Source organism: Lissotriton vulgaris, chromosome 8 (genome assembly GCF_964263255.1).
Source record: "Lissotriton vulgaris chromosome 8, aLisVul1.2, whole genome shotgun sequence".
Lineage (NCBI taxonomy): Eukaryota > Metazoa > Chordata > Amphibia > Caudata > Salamandridae > Lissotriton > Lissotriton vulgaris.
The window spans coordinates 1132802624-1132815817 of NC_141696.1; the positions used below are offsets into that span (position 1 = coordinate 1132802624).

The following is a 13194-nucleotide window of genomic DNA, read 5'->3' on the forward strand; positions in this document are numbered from 1 at the left end:
AATCAGTGCTGCAATACTGCTGTGGCATAGGGCCTGGATTAGTGATGGATGTGTATTGAACCGTGCTATCCTAACAGATGGACTAAGTTTGGATTATGCAGGGAGGATAAGGTGGTTCACATACATCAGGGACTTCCTTGGAGGTATTGGCTGTATGGGCTATTATGACAATCCCTTGTCCATGTGTAACATCACGCAAAACGCACTAAAAAGCAAGTGTATGAAACACCTGGAAGAACGTAGGATGACAGTGGAACACGAGAAGAAAACGGTCTTAGCCCATCTATCTGTATCAACACAAGGAAAAATCCAACCATACCTAACCCTTTCTTTGACAGAATTTTCGCGGTTCATTTTGACCCGATTTAGGTTAGGCATCCTCTTTAGGGCCCTAAGCTTCCCCGCAATGAATTGTTGGTCCTGCAATCTCACTAAATGCCCATGTGATGACCAATCGGAACAGTCTGACATTCATGTCACTTTTTGCTGTAAATATTATACGTTACCCAGGAAAAGATTGATTATTCCAATTCTAAGGGAAATGGGTGTGAGACGTTGTAGGGTTGCCTTCCTGGAACTCCAGAAATTAGATGTTATTTTTAATGTTGCCTGTATCTCGGAATTCTTTAGCAATGTTTTTAGATTACGTAAATCAATTTGTACTTAAATTTAATTCATGTTTAACTTTTATATTTCTTCCTGATTGTATGATGTATTGAGTATGACACTGTATTATTATGAACAGTTTTTTATGTACTTTTATGGTTATTTTTCTTTTAACCGAATAAAGTCAAATTGAATTGAATTGAAGTGTGCAAACCCAAATTATATCCCAATCATTGCCCTCTTTATTCTGGAATAAAATATTCTATCAATGTCATTGATGTGCGCTTAGGACAATGAACTGACTTCATCCGTGAATCATGCTCTGAAATGTTTTTCTGCGTACACTCGGTAAAGGACATGATAGTTTTTTGATAACTCCCCATAAGCCTCGCATTTACTCAGGAATGTAGGGGAAATTAAGGAGTAGTGAACTTGGAATGCAGCACAGATCCAAGGCTTGGCTCAGAAATGACTTGTCATGTTTTCCTTGTTTTTTCACAGAATCTTACCAGATTAATGTGTTGGGGGGCCGGGGGAGGTGGGGGTAGGAGGGGTCGTCAGGCTACGTAAGATCCAGAGATGGGATGTGATGCTTTAGAAGAGGAGGTGGAGAACGTGCTGAACCGATTGCATGCCAATGAAAGCTCTTCAATAGCTTAGGAAAGACGGTTTACGTTTTTCAGTTTTACTGTGTATTATTTATGTGGAAAAGTATACTGATGAAGAGAACAAAGAGAAATGTGTTCACTGATATAATTTTCTAAATAAAGGAAATAACGCTTAGTGTTGTAACTGTCTTATATCAGTATCACATTCTGGAAAAATAATGTTGCCAAGCCAAAATGTAAGATATTAAACAAAAGAAAAGACCAAGCTTTTAGACACAGGTAATTTAGGATTTGTATTTGTTTACATGTACATTGATTATATACAAATTAGTAACTCAAGTTACTGCTTAAATTCTTTATCTTTTCCCTCTTCATCTGAAAGACAGTGCAGTCGCAGTAAAGAACGTGCGTATTAAAACATATAGGTAATTAAAACCCATAAGGTAAAAACTACAAAATTCTATGAACAGTTTGCACTTTTTAGGCTCTGGAGTTAAATGATTTTTCCTAGGTGCTGTTTGCAGTTTGGAAGATAACAATTTACACAGCAGAACATAATACAATCATAGATAATCATCTTTGCATTTCATTAATGCATACCTTTCTCTGCAATAAAGAATTTGCAGTTTTCCCTTTCTTGACATAAAGGTTTCAGAGGAGGTGCAAATCGCAATCACGTTGCTGATGCAATGTAATACAAAGGAGCAAACAGCACTGCTCATGCGCATCCACCAAAGTTCACATCAGTAACATGGATTTTCTAAGCTATGCATGGCAGAGATAGATATACTTTCAGTGCGATACATTAAAGATAGTAATTATGACTTAATACAGTTACATTTGAAGTATGTGTATAAAAATGGACACCATGCGTTATATAGTGTGAAAAATGAGCTCAAACCTGCTAATTGCTATGCTACACCTAGCTGATGTTTAGAAAAGCTTTACCAAGATTAAGCATATTCATCGAGAACAAAAATTCATGTTAAAACACTGCACACAACAGAAAGGGTGGGGTAAAGCTACTTTATACTATTACACTGAGTCAGGTTTCTATGAGCATTAGTGACAGCCATCATTACTGCTCGCAAATTTCAGTCTCCACAACAAATGTGTTCTCAAAGTGACGAATCTTATGGCAGTTTGCAGCAGATCGCTTCTGAATTCCTGTTGGGAGAAAACACATGCAGAATTATTGTAGCAATGTAGGTAAAGCATCATTAAAGCACAAAATGACACAAATTTAGCAGTGACATAAAAAACAAAGTATTTATTCCGAGTAATAACACAAATGAAGCAGATACGCAAGAGGTTAGAATGCCAAAGTCTATTACGTTCAATTGCAAAAAGACGGATTACGGTTTGACAAAATGGCATTTTTCCAACCAGCTGGCTAAGAAGCTTCTTCGACTTCACACTCCCGCCCCTTTTTCTTACATGTTTTTAAAGATTCTCATTAGGGACACATTACATTTAGAACAGTAAGGCAATCATTGTTATCTGAAGCAGACGGATAAACGTGTCTTACAAATGTCAGAACGGATATACATCAAGGAGGACAAGTATAGGCTCATTGATTCTTAGAAAAAGCATTCTCTGATGTGGGAAATAAGTGTAGTACAAACGTTGCTCTTGACAGTGTGAAAAAGACCCTGCATTTAATCACATTTTTTTATTGTACATTTGAATGTGGCTGACACCTCACTGCAGGATATAGAAGATGAATCCCTACTCAAGTACAGAGTACTATCCTCTCCGCTGCTTACGTATGATGTATCTTTAGTACATAGAAAACGAATAAATAAATAACTAGTGGCACTAATGACACTTAGATTGAATTTTGGATAGATATTGGACCATTAGAAGATAGCGACTGGGAGGAGAAATGCATCTACCCTTGGGAAGTAGCAATAAGACAGAAATTCAGACTGGTTCAAAAATTCACACCGCACATACAATATAAAAATGCAGTCTGGCATGAATAATGACAATAATTGCCCCTGTGCCTGCCACCAGACAAGGATAGTCTTGCACACCTTTTGGAAATGCCCCCGATCCAGACCTTCTGGAATAGGTGAGGGATCAAAACACTGGAGTAACTCGGATAGCTTTCAAGCAGCATACACAGCTGGTGACAGTAGTAGAGAGAGACTCCACAGTGCCACAATACACTCAAATAGTTTGCTACCTGGCCATGATAGTATCCAGAAATGACACAGCACCAAGGTGAGGTGGAAGCACAGTACATGGGCTACTGTATAAAAGCCAAGATGGTGGCTATGCGACCCGATGTAGCCCACCGAAATTTAAAAACTTTAGGATCCATGGAAGGAATTTTGAGGTCTGATATGAAGAGCGTGAGATAGATTAGCAAAAGAAAACCACACACTTGAGAACACACATTTGGAGGATGGGATGGATCAGGCAGTGAAGCGGAAAGCATGCCCTACTCGAACTGAAATATCTCGGACTTCTTTGCATATATAGATCAATTTGTTTCGTGAAGCGCGATTAGTGGAATGCACTTGATCAAATGAGATCAATAACATGTTTTTTTTTTAAAAACCATCAGGATGAACAGTTATTTTTCGCCTGAGGGTGCTCTCCCTCATCTGTTTTTTGTTTGTTTGCTCTGTTGAAAGATAACTTAAATACATGGAGTGTTTAACTTCATTTAGCAGCCCATAATCGTGGGAGTGAAACATGCTCATGGAAATGCCAACACTGACTTATAGCTGGTGGCTGCGGCCCACAACTGCTGGTTCGAGCCACTGTAATTGTAATACACAGTACCAAACAGAACCAGCACAATGGGAACTACATTTACTGGAGGGACATCACCCCAGGAGCTACAATTAATTTGGTGACATTACACTGACAACTGGCCTTGCTGCATTGACAGGGCACTGGAAGTAGCCATTACAGCAGTCATTTTGGTGTCAAAATCACAACTTCAATAAAACCCATAAAGGAATATACTAATTGCTGTCAAGCAATGCAGATATAGGACATGCTGACATTTTACCCGGGTATGAATATTTACGCTAGCATTTCATCAGCTGACATTCTCAGAATTTACAGAACATCTCTGCGTACCTTATGGCACTGCAGTAAGACATTTTCAATACAATGCAAGAGAAAAAAAATTTGATAAAAGTCATATACCTCGAATAGTGTCTCTACGCTGCAGTTTGTAAGTTTCTTTGTCTCCACACAGGCGTTCGATGAAAGCCCCCATATGATGCAAGTTTTCAATACGGTCTGTCACAACCATCTGTTCATGAATCAGGTACGACTGTGGCAAGTACGTTCCAGCCTGTATCGAAAAACAAGAGTTAACACAACATTCATAATTGCATATCTCGAAACAAAAAAATACTTTTGTGCAAAAAGAACAGATAAAGGAAAATAAAAAACAAAAAAGTATCAAAAGTGAAAACATCATTAAGTGATTAGGGTGACTCCTGAGCAGTGTCAGAAAGGTGTCAATATTTCATATTTGTTAACAAAAACATAAAATTACACGATGTTTTAAACTGACCTCATTCTCTATTTTCACACCTGTACTTACTATTCAATATTAATATCTTCCTACCAATATACATGCTATTTTAATCTTCACTCAAAGAATCTCCTGACTGAACAGTTCGATTACTGCTCAATATACAGTCCTTCTCAGCAATATGCTCCTGTGGGCCTCTTTTTCTTTCGAAAGATTGATACTGGTGTTACTTGGATTTGCCTATTGCAATATTTTTATTGATTTTATAGTGAATCACAACAAAGTAATACTTTAAGAAAACTTAAACAGTGCCGGCAGGTGTACCGTAGAGTCAGGACATTCACAATCAGGTAATACAGTAACTGTACAGGTTAGAGGGAAGAACAGACTCAGCAATCTCTCCGAAGACAGCACAGTTACTCATAAGAGGTTCCAGACAACTAAAGGGTAGGATCAGCACGATAGTAAGGCAACAAGAAGAAAACAAAAATAAGAGAGTGATCCAGGGGCTTACAGAGGGCACCACTGGAGGCACGGCTCAGAGTGCCATTGTCCGATGATGCCTGATCAGGGCCATCCGATGAAGAACCAGCCACTAATACTCACCCCCCTCAGTCCATACCCGGACAGGCCAACCAAACAGTATATCGGAATACTTCGGACTCCCCGAGCCTCCTCCTGCTTGCAGTCCACCTACCACTTCAGAACCGACAACCTGCAATATATATCGAGCCCCCTGCTGGACTTCCAACTCATAGTCAGTTGTCTGCATCAAGGCCAGATCCAGAAATATATCAACGACCTTCCTAGCCATTGATCGGTCATGGAGGCCCAGCAGACATAACGGTGTTTTCTAGGGGAATTCCCGATCCATGGCCCCCCAAACTACCTGGAGGACCATCATCCAGTACGGTCACAGAATCGGACAGGACCAGACCACAGAAAAGTCTGCGTCTGTGGCGGCACAAAGGGGGCACCCAGAGGTCGCAGCTGGGAACATAGTATATATGTGTCATATGCGTATTCATATGACTATGGGAGTCAGATATGCCAGTGGGTAAAAAAAATCAACAAAAAAAATCATTGATGGAGTTTGAAACAGGCATTATAATACAGCTTAGGGTTAGAGTCTAATATCTTCTTCCAGGAGAAATAGGAGAGAGGCATTCAAGGTCCACCAGCCACCGTGTCCAGAGTGTCGAGAGATCCGGTTGTGCCCCCTCCAGCAGGACCCTATACAGCAGTGCAACCACTTTAGTTCGACCCTTGATAAGAAAGAGAAGGCCCAGGCAGTCATCCTCCTGGGGATTCGCAACTGCAGTACCCCATCATTGAGGTATCTTGTGAGTCAAGGTTCCACGTAGAATGAAATGGCCCACTGCGTTATCATGAGACTAGCGAAGGTCCCAAAAGAGTATAGTTCACCCCCTGCAAAAAGATCTCCCTGGACAATTCAATTCCACTGCTGGCCATTCACGGAGACCCACCCACCCCCCAGGACTGCTCCAATGTCGATCAAAAAGAGCGAGTTCATGAGTGTATGTGGTCAGAAATCAGGGTCGGCGTAAAGCACAAACCATAACGTGCTGTCCTAATCAGGACGTTCGAAAACCGCACCCTGGAAGCAGGTGTGGGCTTTAGCAAGAAACCCAGGACGAAATGGTTTCAGAGAGAGCTACACTTGGTAACTCCTACATCATCCCACAAAGAGGGCCAGACACTGGAGCTGCACCACTATCTAATATAACTCCAGGTCAGGTGCATCCAAGACACCACTAGACACTGGCAAGCACAATTTCCAGAGGGCCACCTGAAGTAATGAAGAGCCCCAGTAAAGTGAGAGAAGCAAACAGTCTAGTTCTTTAAAGAATTGTAGCGGTAACTCCAACGGGAGGGCAGTAAATAGATAAAGCAGACGTGGTAGTATGATCATTTTGGATACAGCCACACAGCTGTTTACTGATAGAGGCAAGGTGGACCAGAAGGAAACAGCACAGTAACCCAGCTAACACACGGCCGAGATTTCCGGCATACAGCAAATTCGGGAAGTGGTAAACAGCCACTCCTAGATACCATACAGTATCCAGCTCCCAATGCTGCATTAGAGCAGAGGGGATAGGGCCACACGTCGGGCATTTCTCTGTAGTGCCACAGGCGCTCCTATATATCGGGACCATGTGATGACCTTTGACTACCATTATTTTATTTGACTTTTGGTGTTTTACTTTATCCTAGCCTGAATGTACGACATAATTTTTCCTGCATGTGCACGATTCCTTGAAGATTTCTTTCGTGTATTTTATTTTGAAAGTTTTATATAGCGCGGACAAGATCTTAGCAGATATCAGAGCGCTTTACAAAAATAGGGGGTAAAGAAACAAGGGGGTGATTAACAGACTTATGAGCAAAGAGTAGTTGTAGGTACAAGATTACAAGATGGATAGCAATATAGGGAAGGTACATGGGGGGGCATAATAACCACAAAACCGATGATACAAATCGACAATCAGACAAAAACAATAGTGCAGATAGGTGCAGAGTCTCAAATAGATCCAAAGTACAAGTTCAGGTGAATTTAGTCATGAGGATAGCTTTTACTTCTTTCTTAAAGAATGTAGTGGAGGAGATAAGTCTGGTTTCTGGAGGGAGTGAGTTCCAGATCCTGGGTGCCATTCCTGAAAAGGAGCGTTTATATGTTTTTTCCTTACGGAATCTACGAGGTTTCAGAAGAAGATTCTTTGTGCTTCTAGTGGTTCTAGTGCCACCAGATATTGTCAGCTTCTGAGTGAGGTAGCTGGGTGAGTTGTTGTGTACAGCTCTGTGCGTCATGCAGGCAATTTTCAGATGTATTCTGGCTTCAAACCTTGTAGTTTTAGAGTGGGGGAGCTTTCATAGAGTAGAACGGGCGGAAACTGCAGTTTTGCATTAACAGCTGGTGCAAGTCCCAGTAGAAAATCGAGGGGTGGCTTTTGAGGTGCCGGAGACACAGGATTCCCCAGTGAAGTGGAACAAGGAGTTGTGGCAAGAGATTTGGGAAATGTTACAGCAAAGTGAAGCTACTGTGTATCATGTAGACACTCATTGTCCTATACATTTACTAGACAGAGCCTTTAATTTCCTTACAGATAAAAAGGCTAAAATCTTGGAGACCGAGGTGGTGACGCAAGATTCTGATTTGGTGGGCATGACTAAGTGGGGGGCACCTAGGATAGAAAGAAACAGGTGGGCAGAGAATGAAGGAATGCAAATTCCCCATGACATATTTAGAATTCTGATTCCTATTGGTCAGCATGCACAGCACAGACCAGTTTCACAGATGGTGAGGGGTCAGTTGGAGAAAGGAAAATTACCAGAGCAGATAGGGCAAATGGATTGCTTTGGGCTCATACCAAATGATCAAGGATGTACTTATTCAGTAGTGTGTGGAGAGCAAGTCAGAAAGGGAACTGACCCAGCCCTTCTTACTGAACAAGGGAAAGGAGAGTTTGACTCCACTACCAAGAGTTCAGAGGCCAGAGAGTGGGTAGAATTCTCAGATAATTCCCCAGAACAAGCAGAGAACCGTGCAGACAGAAAAGATAAAACTTTGCTATCAGACCCAAAACAGAAAAAGGAGAATGTGTGCTTTTTGAAAAGTGTTTTTTGCAAGAAGAGTGATGCTTGTTTCTATTTTAGATCATACTGCGACACGTTGGTGTACCTGATGTCCCTGTTCTGCGTGTGTGTGCCTTTGTCTAAGTGGGGCCGTGAGGGTGTGGGTCCCCCTCAGCCCTGTAGTGACCGCCTGACAGCGCAGACCGACACTGCTGTGGACATCCTTTGGCTGAATCAACCAGATGAATGTACCTAGCAAAGACGTTTTTTGAATGTGCTTTAACGTCAATGAAAGTAAACTGATCCTGATTTTGAAAGATAAAAGAAAAGAGATATAATTTCAAAGCAGGGGATGTTCAGTTTGATGAAGATGTTCAGTTCCAGTAAATAGGGGTGTGTTTTGGCCCACCCACACGGTTTTGTCTTTATATAAATGCTCTGGTCGAACAGCTGAATCAAATTGCCAATATTGATGCCCCAAAGTTTGCCCGTGACAAGGTGCCAGCAATGATGTTTACGGACGACACCTTGTTACTTTCTAAATCACCCATGGGCATCCAAAGGACTCTTGACACCTTTTTTATATTCTGCTAAGATAGGGGGCTAGAGATTAATACGGCAAAAGCCAAGTATATGGTATTTAATCCTATTAAAACCTCTCGTTCCAACCCCACCCTAAATGGCACCCAGTTGGAGAGGGTGGCCGTCTTTGACTACCTGGGTGTCACATTGACAGAAACCTTTGGGTGGGGCCCCCATCAAGAAAAGGCAGGCCTGAGGCTAGCACAGATTACCGGCGCCTAGCAAAATTATATAGGAATTTAACTGCAAGACAACTGGACCCACTAACAGATTTACAAAGTTCAAATCAGGAGTACAATTATATATGGGGCTGAACTTTGTGGACACCGCCTTGTAGGTGCACTGGTCAGAACAGAGAATAAGTTCATGAGGCAAATCTTGGGCCTACCGCCAATTACCCCTCTCATCCCCTTACGCATGGACCTTGGCCTCAGACCCATAAATGAGGAAATCGAGTTGCGACCTTTGGCCTTTGGCATTCTGGCGCAGACTATGGGCGACACCCGAACTACTAGTCGACCATTCGGAACTCAAGGTGATCCTGGGGGTTCCATGGGTGGGAAAAATACACTCGTTGGCACATATAAAAGACCTGCGCTTTAGACAAGGCTGGCCAAAATTATGGACTCACCCGGAGGAAGCGTCCCGGACCATCTCACGCCTCGAATTAGTTAAATCTTCCAGGCTTTTTAGACTGGGTGAACTCTACGAGAATGGTAAACATGGTTGTTTAACTTCTGACTTTTTTAACTTTAAAGATCAATATTTATTTGAGACTTTCCTTGATGACGTCTATCCACTCATGGCAAGGAAACTCTATGCCCAGTTTAGACGGGGTTGCCTTCCACTCCATGCTTTTACCAGCAAATGGACCAAAGCCTCCCCTCCCGGCTGTCCTGCATGTGAGAACCAGGAAGGGACCCTTAGACATGTCTTCTGTCCAGGTTATATTGCAATTAGAAGGTACTGGCTCTTACCAATATGCAGGAATATGGGGTTTAGACGGATAGGGGAGGCTCTTAGAGTAATGCGAACTGGAACGCACCCCGATTGTTTTTGCTGTGTCCCGTTTCCTTAACTCCATGTGGTGTAGGCGTCGCCAGCTTTTAAATTCCTCTAGTGTAGCCTAAACATACCTTTTCCATTTTCCACTGCTTTGAACCCATCAAATATGAATTGACTGTTTTAAATGCTTTTAAACTTCAATCATTTTTTTACTTGTTATCGAGATTGTATAATTAACTCCTATTGGCTATATCTTATGATGTTTACACAAATATAATGTGTCATATGTTTTTTTATCTGTTGCTTTTATGGTCTGCAATGATCGAAATGAAGCTTGGAAATGGAAATGTATGAAGAAGATTAGGAGATTCCTTTATTTTAAGCAAAATATGTAAGTTTGGCTGCTTCAATGGTAGAAGTTCCAGAATTAGCCATTGATAACACTAGGAGCATCAATGAGTTAACATGTTTGATTCTATTTGTGTATTTATCACATTCATTTCAGTACCTGAGTTATCATATATACATGAGCTATTTTAGATGAAGTGATATGTTACATGCTTTTATAATGTCACTGGGTTAATGTGTGCTTCATTTATATTTGTACTTTGGCTTAAAAAGTTGATTTTAGATATGTATGTTGCGATAGTCAACGGTCATGGGGTGGAATATAGTGCCAGAGGCACTCCCATATATTGGTACCACGTGATGACCTTTGACTACCATTATTTTAATTGACTTTTGGTGTTTAACTTTATTGTAGCCTGAATGTACAACATACGTTTTCCTGCATGTTCACGTTTTCTTGAAGATGCCTTTCGTGTAACCTTGAAGTTTTAGAGTGGGGGAGCTTTCACAGAGTAGAACAGTCTTACCAGGAACAGAATGTGTGGGATGTGCATTTGAAAGCATGAGAGAGAGAGAGGTGTGGAATGTACTTCTTGGTCTCAGAGTGCAATGCTATAAGCAGTGGTGCTCAAACGTGCATTATGTTGTACATTGGGAGATGAAGTGTGTAGTGCTATAGGCAGTGGTGCACAAATGTGCATTGTATTGTACATTGGGAAGTATTATGAAGTTCTTACTATTGGCTTTGACATGTCCTCATGCCATCTTGAATTCTGAGGGTCTAGCTTGAGCTTTTGCGCACACAGGCAGAACTCCAGATTACTCAAGTTGTTTAGGCTAGTTACGTTCAAGGTTATTTTGTTTTTGGAGATTGTTTTCTGTACTTTCATAAGCTTCGTACAGATAAGAGGCTGGAACACGTGGGAGCGCAGAGGGAACATAAGAACTCTTTTGCCTTTGGAATGCATGTATGGTGGCCAACTCCAGTAAGCTTCCTTGGCGCAGAGGAGGACCTCTCAGAAACTTCTAGTGTGCTTTGAGCTTATAAAGCTGGGGTTTGTTGACTTGGAAACTAGGATTTTCGTAATCTGAATGGGGGCAGACGCGTCTACTTCAGTGGCAGAACCCGGTTTGCTGAGGCTCTTAACCCTAGCTGTGAATCCCCCAGTCTGGAGTGGGCTAAGATGCAGTGTTTGCAGCGGTGGTGTTTTATCTTTGAGTATTGACTTTGTGACATGTGAGTGTGTCTGTGTGCACATTCAAGTGGTTTTCACTGTGATGTGCGAGATTGTCTGTGTGCACATTCAAATCTTTAGTGGTTGGAATCAACTGATGTGTTTAGTGTATGTATCTTTCTGATTTCTTGCAGTGGACGTCCATCATATTATCTGCTTGTATTTTTTTCACATATTTTATTCCACGCATTTAACAGTTGCATTTGCTTACTTATAAGTGTGATATTATTGAGTATATATATATAACCAATGCCTCCAGTGGGAGAAACTCCCAACGGTCCAAGGCCAGATATAATTGGTTAATATTAGGCATAGTGAGGAAGCAGACTATTTGCTAGGATTTTATTCAAGATCTTATAATCTACATTGAGCACAGATGGGGCGGTGAGAGTAAAGAAGAAGCGGGTGCATGTCTTTTTTATGCAGTAACACAACATTAGATTCTCTCAGTGATGGCAGAAGTTGATATATATATATATATATATATATATACACACATATACACACACACACACACACACACATATATATACACACACACACACACACACACACACTTGAATGTTGTTCATTTGACATCCAGGAAAGCCTTTTTGCTAGAGTGTATTGCACATATAATGCCTTATTCTGAAAATAGTCTTTTGATGTGTCTCATTTTATAAGAGTGAAATCCATTTCCTGGTGGTGTTTTTATTGCTTTGCCGTGTTTGTGCCTCCGTGTGGGAGAGCGGTATTCTCTGTTATTTGGGAGGGCGAAGCAATACACTCCTCTAAAAGGATAAACACATGACAGTCAAATTTACCTTGAGTCCCTAATGGATCCCAAAATGTGACAGATACCGCTCCCAAGAGGTCAGAGTCTCGATCCCCTAAGGTACAGCAACATTTTGTCTGAATACAGAGAAAGATGAGAGGCAATGTGTAGGCCCCTTTAATGTATTCCCCGGTGGATCGTGCAAGCAAAGGGTTCCATGGGCAACGCCAATAAAAGAGGTGACTGGGCAACCCTGCCAAGTATCCCTCTCCTGCGGGAAAGCTTCAGAGATCAAGGCTCCATTACGAATCATAGCCAGGGGGTCCATGTAAAGAAGCTTAGTCCACCTAACAGAGGGGAGACCCAGACCCATTTTAAGCATAGTAGCATAAAGAAACTTCCACTGGAGCAAACCAAACACCTTTTTAATACCCACCAAGATAACCAATGCCTCCAGTGGGAGAAACTCCCAACGGTCCAAGGCCAGATATAATTGGTGAATATTAGGCATAGTGAGGAAGCAGACTATTTGCTAGGATTTTATTCAAGATCTTATAATCGACATTGAGCACAGATGGGGCGGTGAGAGTCAAGAAGAAGCGGTGCATGTCTTTTTTTATGCAGTAACACAACATTAGCTTCTCTCAGTGATGGCAGAGGTTGATCATGCTGCTAGGAGTCATGAAAAAGCACCACCAGCCTAGGAAACAATTCTGACTTGAAAGGCGCATAGAATTCTATTGGAAACCCGTCGAAGCCCGGTACCCTACCCTTCGCCATTTCCTTAATAGCACCCTGCACCACTTGATCAATAACACTGCCATCCAATTGATCTGCCACTGTCGGATCAGGTGCCAGTGGAGCAGCATTTTCAATATAGTTGTTACTCGCCTTTCCGGAGGAGTATGGATCACAATAACACTGCAGAAAGATTCTAGTGAACTTCTCCTGGGTGAAGAC

General features: G+C 41.7%; 1 protein-coding gene across 1 annotated transcript in view; it reads right to left on the reverse strand.

Moving 5' to 3' along the window:
- Positions 1 to 1494: 1494 nt before the first annotated feature.
- The window catches only part of ITM2B (integral membrane protein 2B), a 142909-nt gene continuing 131209 nt past the window's right edge, over positions 1495 to 13194 (reverse strand). Inside the window, exons 5-6 of the mRNA XM_086934988.1 lie at positions 4380 to 4530; positions 1495 to 2381 (exon numbers count right to left, since the gene is read on the reverse strand). Of these exons, the coding sequence (XP_086791114.1) occupies positions 2293 to 2381; positions 4380 to 4530 (240 nt within the window). The 3' untranslated portion in view covers positions 1495 to 2292. The remainder of the gene's footprint in view (positions 2382 to 4379; positions 4531 to 13194) is intronic.